This window comes from Nuphar pumila, chromosome 6 (genome assembly GCF_984573655.1).
Source record: "Nuphar pumila chromosome 6, dmNupPumi1.hap1.1, whole genome shotgun sequence".
In the NCBI taxonomy this organism is placed as follows: domain Eukaryota; kingdom Viridiplantae; phylum Streptophyta; class Magnoliopsida; order Nymphaeales; family Nymphaeaceae; genus Nuphar; species Nuphar pumila.
Window position 1 is genome coordinate 11,698,285 of NC_143254.1, and position 15,785 is coordinate 11,714,069.

General features: G+C 35.2%; 1 protein-coding gene across 4 annotated transcripts in view; it reads left to right on the forward strand.

Moving 5' to 3' along the window:
* Positions 1 to 15,785, forward strand: part of LOC149833965 (uncharacterized) — a 184,136-nt gene that overhangs the window by 50,116 nt on the left and 118,235 nt on the right. For 3 of the 4 annotated variants that reach the window (XM_090011142.1, XM_090011143.1, XM_090011144.1), the window contains exons 8-14: positions 502 to 549; positions 656 to 724; positions 809 to 943; positions 1,459 to 1,549; positions 1,803 to 1,906; positions 9,106 to 9,199; positions 10,645 to 10,742. In XM_090011142.1, the coding sequence (XP_089867268.1) occupies positions 502 to 549; positions 656 to 724; positions 809 to 943; positions 1,459 to 1,549; positions 1,803 to 1,906; positions 9,106 to 9,199; positions 10,645 to 10,742 (639 nt within the window). The remainder of the gene's footprint in view (positions 1 to 501; positions 550 to 655; positions 725 to 808; positions 944 to 1,458; positions 1,550 to 1,802; positions 1,907 to 9,105; positions 9,200 to 10,644; positions 10,743 to 15,785) is intronic. The other variant, XM_090011145.1, reaches the window with a different exon arrangement.

Sequence of the window (15,785 nt, forward strand, 5' to 3'; positions counted from 1 at the left end):
CTCTTTCTTTCTTCCTTTTCTCTTGAGAAATTTTAAAAGCCAGTTCTGCTTGCTTCCAATCAATCAATAAGAAAGATCATTTATGGATGGCACTAGACCGTTATTGGGCATCTTCTTGCATTAACAAAAAGGTTGGACTGTTTGGTTAGTAAGAATGGATACTGTAAGTTCTGCCATGAAATCCATGGACTTAAACAGAGAACATGGTCTCTTTCCAGGTTTTACTGGAATTATTTTTTGTATTCTACTCGAATTGTCTAAGTTTTAAATGCTTTGTAACTGATGCATACATTGCAAAATGTGGTATGGTATAGTTCAATATTTACCGACTGACCAAAAGGAAATATATTAGTGTGGGCTGTGTAGCATAGAGGTGTCAGCTGTCTGCGCATGTGGTTGTTGAGTTTGCATACTTTTGCTAGCATGCAAGTCTCCAGTTTCTCATTTATGGATGCTTGCCCCTACTCATGCTAACGGGAGGTGGTGGGTTTTATCATCCAGTGGCATGCATTTGTTGAGTATGAAACAGTTGAGGCGGCAAAGAAAGCTGTGAGTACCAATTTAGTATTAGGTATCAGTTTATTTTTGAGGAAATTTTGTAATTACCCTGGTTAAATAGCAGTAGTTATTTGATAGTTCTGCTGGTGATTATCAGGTATTGACTTTAAATGATGGAGGAAATTGGAGAACTGGAATGCATGTTCAACTGCTTGTCCAGCGGACAGTAATGCTTTTTCTCCTTTTCCACATCCTTTGCTTCATCTTTTTCTTGAGGATTTTGCATCATCACACAGTTCCTTTCTTTTAGGAGAAACATGGGCTTGCTTCAGGAGGCTCTCAAGCAACTTCCGTGGATAATGATAGCACTGTGACCATATTTAATGCTGGAGATGATCATAACTTGGGGGTTGATGACCACCATGATAACAAGCGTGAGGTGGAGGCAAGTTTCCATGCTCTTTCCCAACAATTGTTCTTTTTCCTGTTCAGGGAACTTGTTATTAAAGTTCAGGGTCAGAAAAGTGCAATTTCACTGATCTGGTAGGAGTGTGTAGTGCTTGTGTCGGATTCCTTCATAGTTCCAAATTCAAAATCCAAGATCTTTTAGACTAATGAATGATAATCTAGGATCCTATCTTTCATTGCTTTTTTGTTTCCCAAATAAATATGTTAAAATGTCAAAATCCAATGATTATGGTGTGTTACCAATCACGATTGGGCATAAATAAAATAAACTTATTTTTTTTCATGAAATTATGTGCAATAAAATATAGGACTCAGGATCTCCAGTATCATCATTCTTAAGAAAAATAAGTGTGCTCCATACCCACTTTCTAAGAGAATAAGGTACTCTGTTCTAATTGTGATCCTCTGTCACCTGTTCTTATTTTGTTATCTGGAAAGTATATAAATCTGCACTTGGAATAAGAAACTTGTTAACGTTTGCCTGGAAATTAGAGTCCGGAACATTCAGCCAGTGAAAAAGATGGAGGAAGAGGCCATCAGGGAGGCCGAGGAAGAGGTCGGGGTCAACATTATGTCCATCATGGTATTGCCTAGTTTTTGTTATTATTGTTATTATTTTTTAGTCTTTGTGAAATTTGATCTTTTTCTTTAGGAGTTCTTATCTGTTATCTACTGCATGTATTATCAAGTAGTTGATACTTTTATCATTTCAAGTTTCATTGTTTCAACAATATCTGGAATTTCTTCAAACACTGGGCCTCTAATCTGTCATTTTCTTTGTTTTTTCACTTTCAGACTTCTTTTTGAGATTACTAAATTTCTGGTTTTTCCTTTAGCTAGTGGCTCAAAAGGAGTTTATGTCAAGAAACATGACGTTTCAGTATCTGTTGTGGAAGTTCAGAACTCTCTTGACACCCATGATGAGAAGCTTGAAGTGGTGGTACTCTCCTCTTAGCCCATCTCTCACTTTTTCTTTCTTTATTGTCCTTTTATTTTTAATACTTTTTCCATTTTAGAACAAACAAATATGTGGTCTTTCTGGCAATGTGAACATTTGCATTCTCTCTCTCTCTCTCTCACACACACACACACACAAATACTCGTGCACATGCATGTTCACATTTACGTGCTGTGTGCATTTGAAGTTGGTGAAGCAACCCAAATGCTAGGACTTCATGGTCAAGCACTTGGGAGAATGCATTTGACATGTTCACATGTACATGCCATGTGCATTTAAAGTTGGTGAAGCGACCCAAATGCTAGGACTTCATGGTCAAGCACTTAGGAGAATGCATTTGATGCCAAAGAAGTCAAAAATTGTTTAATCTGGTTTAAATTATTTTTTTGTTGAGTACTAAAAATCAAAGCTTGTTAGCAGGCAACAGATTTAGATGGCTATTGTTTAATTATCATTTTAGAAGAAATGAACGATAATCTTTGACACAAAATTTAAACATTTGAATTCGCAGTTGCCAAAGAGTATATATATAGTGCTGCTACCGCGGTATTGTATATGGTGGTGTTTTCGTCGCAAAATTTTTCCCTTCCCTGTGGGAGAGAAGGGAAACCTTCCTGCGAGTCAAACTTGACCAGAATTTGAAAATTGTTTTGAAATACTCGCCTCCGTTTTTGAAAATTGCGGAAAAATTCTGAAGAATGGGACTCGACCTGTCGGTACGAGGTTTGACCGTTCCTGCCGCCTTTAACAGGGGTAATCGAACCAATGACCAAATGTGTGCTTGACTTAGCTAAATCATCAAAATCGTGTTCTATCCTTAATGCACAGAGAATTCAGGCATGTGTTATGTAATTTTGTAAAATGCAAGTTGAAAAATATGATGTATGCTTGGAAAATGCTTTGAAGTTGGGAAATGCTTCTAAGGCAAAAGATGAAAATCAATTTCTCAGGAAAACTCCGATAAAAGGATTTGAAATCTCAAGAAAGTGTGTAAAGATTTGGGAAAATCATGAAGGAATGCGAATCTTGAGAAAATAGAGATAATTCTTGAGAAAAGGGCAAACACTTGAAGGGAAAATGCTTGTCAGGGAAAATTTCAACTTTGAAAACTTTCTTTGGAAAATGATTGAAAATTTATAGAAAAACTCTTTGGAAAAGGAAAATCAAAACTCAGGAAATTGAAATTCTGAAAATCTTAGCCTTGAAATATTTGAAAATCGATTTTGATTCTTGAGAATGATGAAAACTCCTTTTGAAAATGAATCTTAAGAAAAGAACATTTTCCAGGGAAAATCGTGGAAAAACGTGACTTGGGAAATCCAACTTTGAAAATTTTTAGAATTTCTTGAGGAATCGATTTCTAGGGAATGAAATTTTTCTTGAGAAAAAGTTTGAGAAATGCAGGTGATTGCATGATGCAAGTGATTCGAATGGATGAATGTCTTTTTGTGAAAACATTTTCTCAGGAAAATGTGCAATTTTAGAATTAAACTAAGGTAATATTACCACATATTCCGACTATGGCCGAAATATGCTTGTAATCTACTTAGTTAATTCTAAAATATTTGTAAAATTTGAAGACATGCAGTGAATTTTGGAAGATAGCCTAAGAGTGTAGGCTCGGTGTGACTAGTAGAAAGATGCTGAATATGGGTTTCATCCATATTCTGACTAGGGCCGTAAATATGGATTCCACCGAGTTCATCAACTTTCTAAGAGTTGGTGCACGTGCCATTCGTGTACATCCACAGTGATTTTGAAATAAAATGCATGAATCACATAATCAGGATATTGTAGAAACTCAAACTATATGATATGCATCCTAATCTAAGCAGAAAAATAAATATTATTCCAAATTTTACAATTGAGTGTTACATTGTTGACAAAATAAATAAATAAATAAATGATAGTGCCAAAAGAAGCCACATCTTCTAGATTTTCCTGCAAAATGAATTAATACAAGCAATACGGCATACGAAAAGAGAGATGAAAAATTTCATGTTGATGACAATGCACAAATGACTATACATGAACTACGATGGAAATGTACCATTTAATGAAAATATGATGTCATAGGTACTACTAGGATGCTTATAGAAATGCCTAGATGCAATACTTGAATTAAATGAAAATTTGCATTATCTCTAAATGCATGAGAATATGACTATTTAAATGTATATACATTTATCTAAGGCAATATAGATATTCCATAAGGAAGTGCTCTATCTATTTTTAATGAGAAGATGCATGTGGATATGCATATGCAAAACTAAAAAAAAAGGAAAATGGGTATGAAATTAGCTAAATATACATGAGTAAATGCTTAAACTTTATGAGTGAATGCCTAATAGGTTATACATGAGTTCATCTAAATATATGTATATCCTATTGAAGTGGAGAATGCATATGTAGCTTGAACACATGTATTGCTACAGTTAGTATATACATGATTACAACCCGGTATATATGCAAAGATAACCTAAATGAATCTGAGGAATCATATGAACGATAATGAATGATGCTCAGATATGAATTACTTGACTGATTTACAGTTACCAGTCATAATAAATCAAACGATCAGAAAATGACCTCTATGTCCGCAAGTTAGAACCTCACATCTAACACCATTTCAATTGGATTCCAAATGACAGACATTCAAATACTGTTAGCATTGGGTAGGTAAGTTACAGGAAAGATGTACAAAGGAAAGGAGATGCTGTGGTTAATCATCAGTATAAATGACATTATGAATACAAAGGGACGATGGGAAGCCTTAAGGTAGACTACCAATGTACAAAGGTGCAGAAACAAAGATGTAGCTGTTACGGGGTCACAATGATATGTGGGGATTACTTATAATGAATAAAATCGATACCTGTGATAAGATATAACAAACTTATGCTGAAAAGGATTTACATACAAACCAGCTAAAAGCTGATACACAGTAGAAATCAGCAACCATGAAATCTGAATACCAAAAGTCGATATTACTGCTCATATGCGGCAACAATATGACTATATCATTTTACCATTCACTCACCAAACAGAACTTTTCACACAGACGATGATTGTCATCATCAGCCGTATGGTTTCATCAGCTGCAAGTATAATATCATCCTAAATAACGAAACTTACCAAGGAGATTATGCTATGTAAATTTGCAGATCAAAAGATACCGAAGTAGAAAAGATACAACAAACTCATTAAGAAATGCCTCCGAAAAGCATAAACTACAGATACAGACATTTAAGTATCGTGAATTTGACAGCAATACACATTTTTTTTTGTTGTAACTTAGTGAAATCACTGTAATAAAACACCCTGTATCCGGCCAGGTATTAGATGGGCATCCCTGATTCAACAACTGGAATGAGTTATTCAGAAAGCACACAGGAGGTTAGCTTACGATGGAATATGCGTCATAAAAGAAATGGGGAATTTCATGACTAGGCATTGATTTTGCAGGATTATCAGATGTACCATCACCTACCAGTTCAAGATCAACTACTTTCAGCACTAATGAACTCTAAGAAAACAATATCAGGGGAATCTATAACTGAAAATGGTCTTCAGAGGGTACATGAATGCAAAGAGAAGAAAATTTAGGGAAATTCTGCAAAACAGAGATGGATTCTACACCCGTAACATGCAATCCTAATCACTAGAGAGAGCAACCAAAGTATGGAATAACGCCCTATATGTGTGAATGTGGCCAATATATAAGTGAAACAAACTGTGTGTGATATGAACTGCTAAAACCAAATAAGATATGTATATACGCAGAATGACATATGCTACAGAGCATTCAACATAAGAATGATGCAGAACGAAATATGGAAACCCATCTACAACTAATATATGATGGAATGAAAACATATAGAGTGCAGAAAATAAAAAAATTTAGGTAAAGTGATTTCTCAATGTAACCCTTCAAAAGGGGTCAAATCGTTGTTGCAAGATGCTAATCAGTGCTGCTATATGCAGACTGATGCTGCATATGGTGCGTTAATGGATAGGGATCGACAATCCAAGGAAAAGGAAGAAAGGAGATATGAATCGGGGGAAAAACCATGATCCTTACCTTGGCTTGACAGAGGCTGAGAGAAGGGAAGTGTTCCTTCTGGAATGCTACCGTAGCCGTGGTTGTCTTTAGCCGATCAATGAGGGGGGGAAATCAGGGGAAAGACGAGAGGGAAGAAGAAGGTGATAGAGGAGGGGAGAAGAGAGATTGAGAGGGAACAGGCGTCCGATTGGGGGTTTTGTCAAGAGAGTCTCCAAAGAACTAGAGGAAACCATGGGTGTTCAAGAGATCGCCCGAAAAGAAATCGGAGATTCGCCTTTTAAAGATCTTCAGGAGGTTTTACAGAAAAATTGGTTGTTTTTGAAATTTTCCAAACTGAATTTTGAAAGCATTTGAAAAATTTTGAAACTCGCCAATCTTTGTAAAGGGGACGGTTGGCTTGTTCTGAAATTTTGGTTCATTTACCTCCAGATTAGGTAAAATAAACCCTTTCTTGTGGCTTCACGATGGCTCCATTTGGGGGAAAAGTAAAAAAATGAGTAAAAACAGGTCTTTTTTTTTAAGGTGGTGCCACCTCAGCCGGGTTAAGAAAGCTTTTCGAAATAAACATAATTTTTTTTTCTTTATAGGAAATTCTAGTGTGGCGCCACCTATACGTGGGCCCACTTTCTTATTTTATTAAAATAAGGAAACAAGTTTTGTAAATTTGTGCCACCCCAGGGTGGGCTCTGCTTGAAAATGAGAGAAATACCTGAGACCTTGAGCGTGATGCCAGTTCGAGGCGGGTCCCACACCATTTATTTGAAAATAAAAAGAAAAAATAACTTCTTTTTGGGATTTTTATAATACGAAATAGAATTTGGTCTGATTTTAAGAATTTGGAAGGAAAATGGTCCTAACAGGGTAAAATATATATAAAGAAAATGCAGAGATTTTGTAAAGAAACTCAGTGTCTTTTTGCAAAAGTTTTGAAATAAAATCTTCTAAATTTAAAATTGTGTCCCCTTCTTTCCAACTGACGAAATTTAAAATCAATATAAAAAACCATCCAGATTGTTTTCCTGAGAAAACTTTTTATAATTCGGAGTCCTGGGGGTTAAGACGAGGGAAACTGACTATTTTAAAAAACCCAGGGGTTTGAAATCAATTTTGAAACATTTAAAACTCGAATCTGGATGGATAATTTTGAAAATCAGGAATTCTGGATCTCAAAATGACATGCTGTGCAGTAAAGTGATATGAAATGCTCATGCGATGATATGCAACGACATGTCTCATGAAATGCCACTCTGAATCAGGAATTGAAAATTCTAGCTTCTTGTCAAGAATATGATTTTGAAAATTTGCAGTTTGAAGATATTTCTGAGCCTAAATAGCGAAATTTTGAGACTCGGGAATGAATTTTTGGACTTTTCTGCCAGGTCCAATATTAGAAAATGACCATTTTGCCCTCTAGTGATCTCAGAGAACTGAAATGTGATGATTGGTGGAAATGTCAGGAAGGTGAGTGAAAATTTGAGGTGTTTACAGGTGGTACACTTGATTTTCATATATCTAAGCTCCAAACACAAAATCTAACCTTTGGATCATGCTTAGCATGTCCTTTTTACTATATTCATGTATTAAAGTCGACAAAAATATGATGTTTTATGCCATTTTTCAATCACCCTTATTTTGATGACTTGTGAGCCGTTGATTTTTCACCATCTTGAAAATATGATTTTATGGTGTGTCAATCATGATAAAACCTTCTAACATTGTAAACAAACCATGCTAAACTCATGTGTAAGGTTAGATCTACCATTTGATGGCTAGATATGCACAAACAAAAGTGTATACCACTGTATGGTGTCATGGTACATAAACACCGTGTGTGTATATACATATATGTATATATATATAATCACTGTCACCAATATCGGCGATATTTTGAAAATATCATGAGAAATACCGATATTTTAATGTATCCTATATTAAAGGTAATATCTCGTGATATTTTCAAAATATCGCCGGAAGACAAATTATCGCGATATTATTTGGAAAAACTCTTTATTTTTTAAAGTTTGCATTTCCTATTTTTTTGTTTCTTTTTTATATTTTAAAACATGATTCTTTATATTTTTGGAAGAAAAATAATGAAAAACTTATTATTTTCTTAGCTTTTTTGTTGTTGTTTATATTTTTTCAATTTTTTAAACACCTGATATTTTTCCGAGATTTTTCAACTTTTGAAAATCTCTCCAAGAAATATCCTCGCCGAGATAATACCTTGAACAATATAGGTGACTATGATATATATATATATATAAGTTGCTCCTAAGCAGTTTCATCTCCCTACAATCCTAAGTTCCTAACCACTTCAGGAAAAAATGTTGCAGGCATTTTTGTTGGAGCTAAACTATATGTTTATTATTTCTTATCTTTGTAAAAATCATAGTTTGGATCAAATTATTTTTACTGAAAATTTTACCTCAGCAAATGCATGCTTTCTGCTAAGCTATAAAAATATATCTATAATTTGAGATTAAGCAAACACCTACATAATTTTTTTTCATGCCATTTAGGAGAGTCAGGAGATAAGAATGTTTAAGACCTGCCTGTTACTACACATACACACTCAGTTTTGAAGGTTGTTATTATGTTGAAATTGCGTTGGAAGCAATCAGCTTCCAAATGTTGGCGTTGTCCAGCTATTACATAGTGATTTGGATTTATTGATTAAGAATAAGGGTGCCTTCTTTTGGGAGCTTGGACATGGCATCATGGTCTTCATGCTGATCATCATCAAGCCTTACCCCAACTACATGGGGTCGGCTTTGCGAGTCCTATTTTTCCATTATTGTCTATCTAGAGGTACAACTTCGGTCACTTTACAATCCTTCATGGCATCTCTGACTGCCACCACCTAAGTTTTTTGTGGTCTTCTTTACCTAGTTCCTTCTACTTGTATCATGTCAACCTGTCTCACAGGAGCCGTCATAGGTCTTTGTGCAACATGCCTAATTATGGTCTTCTTGTTGATCTGATGCCAAAATTTTACTTAAGTTGGGTGTGAGAAATCCATATAAGCTTTTGTTTGATGGAGTGCAGAGTATATCTGCCCATGAAAATGAATGGAGGGATAACTTTTATGATTTGTTTTGCTTTTACTTAAAAACAGGGAGGGGAACACTTGGTGAATGAGAAAGAAGAACATAAAGGTCCAAGACGAGGACGAGGAAGAAATCATGGGCAGCATTATCATAGTGGTTATGGTCTCTCTCTCTCTCTCAATATATATAGATGGTTTTAATTTTTAATGTCATAGGTTGTTTCTAGTTTATCTGAATCTGCAGATGCGTTTGCAATTGCCTGTTTACTGGAAAACCTGCTTTGGATTGAACTATTTCAATTAGGAAACCTGGATTGAACTATCACTTAGGAAACACAAAGAAGTGGAAGGCCATTGGGGGCTCCCACATGGAGTCGTTGGGAGCCCCCAATGACTCTATGTTGGGACCCCCAATGCATATTAAAAAGAAAAATAAATAAATAAATAAAATGAAAAATAAATAAAAAGAGTCTACCTAAATTAAAATAGTTGTTTCTAGAAACAACTATGTAAAAAGACTAAAACACCCCTACCAGGTATATTGACTAAACTACCCCCATCAGGTATATATATATATATATATATATATATATATATATATATATATATATATATATATATATATATATATATTTTAACACCAACTTCTACCATGAGATTTCTTTAGAACCAGATCATGGAGGAATCCAACTTGGAATTAGCCTTAGATTGAGAAGGTGATAACAGAAAGGGAAAAACGTGGAGTGGGTTGAGTAAAAAATGAAGGGGTAAGGTCTTAAGGGAGATTGGGTTTAGGTTAGAATTTTCATAAAGGATGACTTTCAGTTTTTCTGAAAGATAGGTTACTGATTTGCCAAGAGGGTCTTGGGTTCAGAATGCAGCAGCGAATGTTGGTGCAAATATTGGAAAAGGAGAACAAGGGAATGGAACAGATGAGGAATTAGTGTCTAGGACTTATTTAGAGTTCCATGCCTTTCTGATAGATGTTACTTTGACAAATTATGAACTTCAGGTACGTTTTGGTGAACAGTTGAAATATATAGTTATATGCCTTCCCATAATTTCATAGACCAGAAAAGCTATCATGACAATTGCCATGTTCTGAAAGTATGTGTCATACAATTGCCATTTCACTATAATAAAGAAAATTATGGAATGCAACTAATGTGGGAAATTTTAATATCATATGCTTATCATTTTTACTTGTTTTCCCTTTTCTGCCTTCAACCTTGTGCAAGTACAAGTATGCTTGAGTGTGTCAGTCGATATCACACTTTTTCTTTGTTATGTTTGTCATTCTCAAAATGATCATAGTTTTTAAACATGTAAATTAGATGTTATAAATTATTTTGCTTGAAAACCATCAATGAGCATTTGTCTTTTGCATCGAAAACATAAGAATCTCATCCTTGAAGGTGTAAAACTTATATTGAACTTTTTAGGCAAGGACCAAAACCTAAAATCTGGCTGGATGATGTTTAGTTGATGCCCAAGATCTTGCCTAGCTGGCTTTGCACTTGCTTAGTTCTAGGTCTTGTCTGGTTTTAGGCTTGGTGAAAGTTCATCAGCATTGCCTGGGTTCTTGACGGAGACTATTTTTGTTTGCAGCTCGTGGTTTCAGAGGATCATCCTATGGGAATGATCACCATAATGCTGGAGATGAACCTAACTTGGAATCCCTCAAGGCCCCGACAGAGACAACTGAGGTATTGATCGTTTCACAGATATTTCTTTAGTCTTCTTTTGATCTTGTTGTAGCTTAATTATTTGTTTATGCTTCCTGGAAACATCAGCAAACTTGCCCTAAACATAATTAAGAACACTCACCCTCAACTTTTTCTTTGAGTCTCTATCTCTCCACTACCTTGGGTTGGTTATTGACAAGTTGGAAATGAGTGACCCGAAACAACCTAGCTTTTATATTCTCCCTTGCAAATGACAATAAATGTTTATGTGCTTGGTTCTTTTATGATATACAAGGTTAGATGCTATTTGAAGTATCGCCTAGTTGTCTCAAAACAAATCAATGTGTATTTTTACTTCTATTCCCAACTTACTATGCATCGATTCAAGGTGTATATCTTCACATATTTTGTGTGACATGACTATATTCAGCTTCACACTTGACACCGTTGTTTGCTTTTTGCTTTTCCATGACACTAAGTTTTCCCCTACTGGAGTGCAAATCTTCCGTATAGATATCCTATCCTCCAAATGAGCTGAGCCAATCATCATTTGTATATAGTTCAACATCAAAACGATCAAGGTTAGCATATGAAATCCCTTTCAAGACATTTTGCTTCAAGTATCTTAAAATACAAAGTACTACTGTCATGTGTGCTAAAGGTCGGAATAAAATCCCCTTCCAGACATTTTGCTTCAAGTACCTCAAAATTCGAAGTACTGCTGTCGTGTGTGCTAAGACCGGAAAATGCATAAGTAGCTCACAACCTATGTCACATGGATACTCCATTTTGGCCCCCATATTATGTCCCCTTATATAGCAGTCATATTGAAAACTTTATAGAAATGACCTTGTCAACTTATCCACAGCTGTAGCTGTTAAAATATATATATATATATATATATATATATATATATATATATATATATATATTCTTTTTGTAATACCCAACAAGGGTAATTTTGTATTTTCACTCTCTTTTACGCATATTCATATTTTTTAATATGTTTGTAATTTATTTATTTTCTTTTCTTTTCTTTTTTCTTTTTCTTTTTTATTTCTTTTCTTTTCATTTTTGAGGGGCCCCACAAATAGACGTTGGGAGCCCTCCAATGGTTAGATTTCTGACCGTTGGAGGGGCTCTAACGTCTACTTTGGAGCCCCTCCTTTGCTCGTTGTGGATTATAAATGAGGGTGGATTATAAATAGGGGTGAACCCCCTTTGTATTGTTAAGATTTCTAACAAAGCTCCTATTCACTTCAATAAAGATTCTTCTTATTTTTTATGCCTTTGTGTTAAAATGTATCTCCGAAAATCTTTGTTGTAAATATAAATATATATATTTATATACTTAGAGATACATATACATATAATGTATTATATGTATATGTATCTCTATATATATAAATATATATTTATATACTTTTTTTAATTTCTTACCCAAAAAGGGTATTATTGTAATCTTGCGCATATTTCATTTGGAATATGTTGTATTTTTCTTTTTATTTTTCCTTTTGTAATTCTTTTTATTTTTTCATTTTTTATTTTTACTTTTTATTAAAGGTGCATTGGGGGGCCCCCAACGACTCCTTTGGAACCCCCTTTTGCACCTCTTGGCTCTTGTATAAATAGGGGTGTTCCCCCCTTGTAACTCTTAAGCTTGAGAGTCTCAAGCATTTCCTCCTTCTTTATGAAACACATGCATTATTGTATGTTTATTATTTTTACGCTTTTTGCGTATTTTGTTCAAGTGTTGTGAGAGTGTCTTCGTACACTTCTTTTATAAAGTTTTTATGCTTGTATGCATATTGTCTCTTCATAGACAATTTCACATGGTATCAGGGCTTGGTTGGTGATAGAGGATTGTGGGATTCTCTTCTTTTCAAGTGCCTCAAAAAGCGTGCCTTCAGATCTTTGGAGGTTGGAGTGGTGGATCTTGCTTCTTAAATATTTTAGAAGGATCTTGCTCAAACTAGCATTTGATATTTCGTGTTGGTACGCCATTTCTCCCTTTCTCTTTACTTCATAATGGGCGAAAAGGAGTCTCATTTTATTCTTGGCTTCAAATTAAATGGATCCAACTATCATATTTGGGCCGGAAACATGGAGGCTCACATAAAAGGAAAGGGGCTATGGGGTTATGTGCAAGGTACAATTTCGGAACCGGAACCCAAGATAACACTGGTAAACAGAAGTGAAATCAAGATTCTTGAAGGAGAAGAAAGGGCTAAAGCTCTTGAAGAGTATTCTAAGAAGCACGATGAATGTGAAATGAAGAATTTCAAAATTCTTTCTTGGTTCTTTTTATCCGTTGAGACTAAGATTAATGCCAACATTATTAAGTTCAAAAAGGCATCGGAAGCTTGACATTATCTTGAGAAAATGTATACATCGAGGGAGTATTATCTTCAAAAGAAGGCTCTCTCTTTCACTCAAGGTGAAATAACTATTGGGGAATATTTTGCCGATCTTTCCTCAATTTTGGATGAGTTTGCCATGCTTGAACCAAAATGGAGTGGAGAGGCAATTGAACTCTGCCACAAGCAACTTGAAGAAGATCGATTCTTCAATTTTTTGAATGGGCTAAGGCCCAAATTTGAGCAAATAAGGTCTTCTCTCCTATCCTCATTTACTCCTCCCTCTCTTGAAGATGTACTCACCAAATTAACTGGTGAGGAGACTCGTATGAGCTTATGTAAACAAGGATCAAGTGTTTTTGTGGTTCCTTGTAATCATGAAGAAAACAATGAGGTCAATGCCGTATCAAGACCCAGGAACAATGTTAAAACCTATCGTCCCCCTCATTTTAAACCACAAAATCAAGGTGAAAATGGTGGCCAAAGAGGAAAAAGGGACTATAGCAAAGTTATTTGTCATTTTTGTAAAGAACCCGGACATATCAAACCCATATGTCCCAAATGGAAAAAGCTTCTCGCTATGGCTACCACCGGTGTACCACAAAAGGAGGAGGCATCATCAAGTGGGTGGCTCTCTTTAAATCAAATAGTGGAAGCCCTTCAACCTCTCCCTAAAGGAGCTACCTCCGGTGCCGCCGTGTCTACTTCATCTTTTCCAGGTAAAGTCTCTTGGCTTTTGGACTCCGGTGCATCTTTTCATATGTCCCCAGACATGTTTTCACTTTCCGATTACTCAAAAAATGTTTCTCCCTCTTGTTTCTACTGCGGATGGAACCTCTCTTGAAATTAAAGGAATAGGTAATTTTGAAACTCAATATTTTTTTATTCCAAAAATTAGATTTATACCTAAACTAAACTTAAACCTTCTCTCTGTTTCTCAACTCTCGGACCATGGTTGCAATATTAAATTCTCTTGTGATAAATGTTTAATACAGGATCGCCGGTCCGGGAAATTGATTGGGGAAGACTTTAGAAAAGGAGACTTATACTCTATGGAATCTCTTCAAGTTCCAAAATCTTTTTGTAATGTCATCCTAATATCACCAAGTTGTCTTATTTACATTTTGCAAAAGACCTATGTAAAAGTTCTTTTTCTTGTAATGATTGTATTCTCGGAAAGATGCAAAGTTTACCTTTTGATCAAAGAACTATGTTCTCTTCTAAAACTTTCGAAACTGTTAATTCGGATGTTTGGGGCCCGCACCTGTTGCTTCAAAAGGAGGCTTTTCTTATTATGTCATTTTTGTGGATGATTTCTCCAGATATTCGTGGATTTATTTCCTTAAGTTCAAACATGAAGTTTTTTCGTGTTTTAAAACCTTCCATTCGATGATCAAAAATCAATTCAACTGTAATATTAAGATATTTAGAATTGATTCTGGAGGGGAATATCTCTCCAATCAATTTAAAGTATATCTTGAGGATCATGGAATTGTCCACCAAAGGTCTTGTCCTAAAACTCCTCAACAGAATGGGTTGGCCGAAAGAAAACATAGGCACATCATTGAGACCACTAGGACCCTTCTTATTTCCTAAAACATTCCTAAAAACTTTTGGGCAGAAGCAGCTCTTACTTCTGTTTATCTGATAAATCGGTTACCATCTAGAATATTAGGAAAAATATCCCCTTTTGAGATTTTATATAAGCTTGAACCTGATTATAGTAGGTTACGTGTTTTTGGGTGTAAGTGTTTTATACTTACGGATAAGAATGACAAACTCTCTCCCAAAGCTATCCCTTGCGCCTTTCTTGGATATTCTGAAACTCAGAAAGGGTTTCGTTGTTATGATCTTCGAGATGATAAGTTATATGTCTCTAGAAATGTAACTTTTTTAGAAAATGAAAGTGGCTTTGAAAAAAATGTTTCTTAACAAGAAAATTTTGATTACTCCTTCCTATTTGACTTATTGTCTAGCAATGATGTATCATCAAATCATGATGAGGAAAATGATGGTGATGTTGGTGAACATAACTCACTCAATGAACAAGAAAGTAGAATTTCAAGTGATCCCATAACCTACTCCCATAGAAATTAAGACACCTTTAGAAGTGCTATGGACCAATATAGTGAGCTTGTTCCTACCCTCGATCACCGAAGATCTGAAAGGAATAGGAGACCTCCAACTCGTTTTGTTTCTTTTGATTCTTTCTCACCCCGGTATAGGGCTTGTCTTAGTGCCATTTACTCTTATTTTGAGCCAAGGAATTTTGAAGAAGCTAAAAAATGTATAGAATGGCAAGAAGCTATGCAAAATGAACTTAATGCCCTTAAAAGGGCTGAAACTTGGGATTTCCAAACTCTACCAATAGGAAAGAAAACTATAGGTTGTCGATGGGTTTTTAAGGTTAAAACTAAGAGCGACGGATCCCTGAAAATGTATAAAGTTCGCTTAGTTGCAAAAGGGTATGGGCAAGAGTATAGAATTGATTATGAAGAAACTTTTGCTCCTGTAGCCCGAATGGTTACGGTCAGATGTCTTATTACTATTGCATCTATTAAAAATTGGAATATTTTTCAAATGGATGTGAAAAATGCTTTTTTAAATGGTGATCTTAACGAAGAAGTGTATATGGACGCTCCACCTGGCATGAAGATACCTAAAGATAAAGTTCTTCGTTTTCGAAAGGCCTTCTATGGTTTGAAAC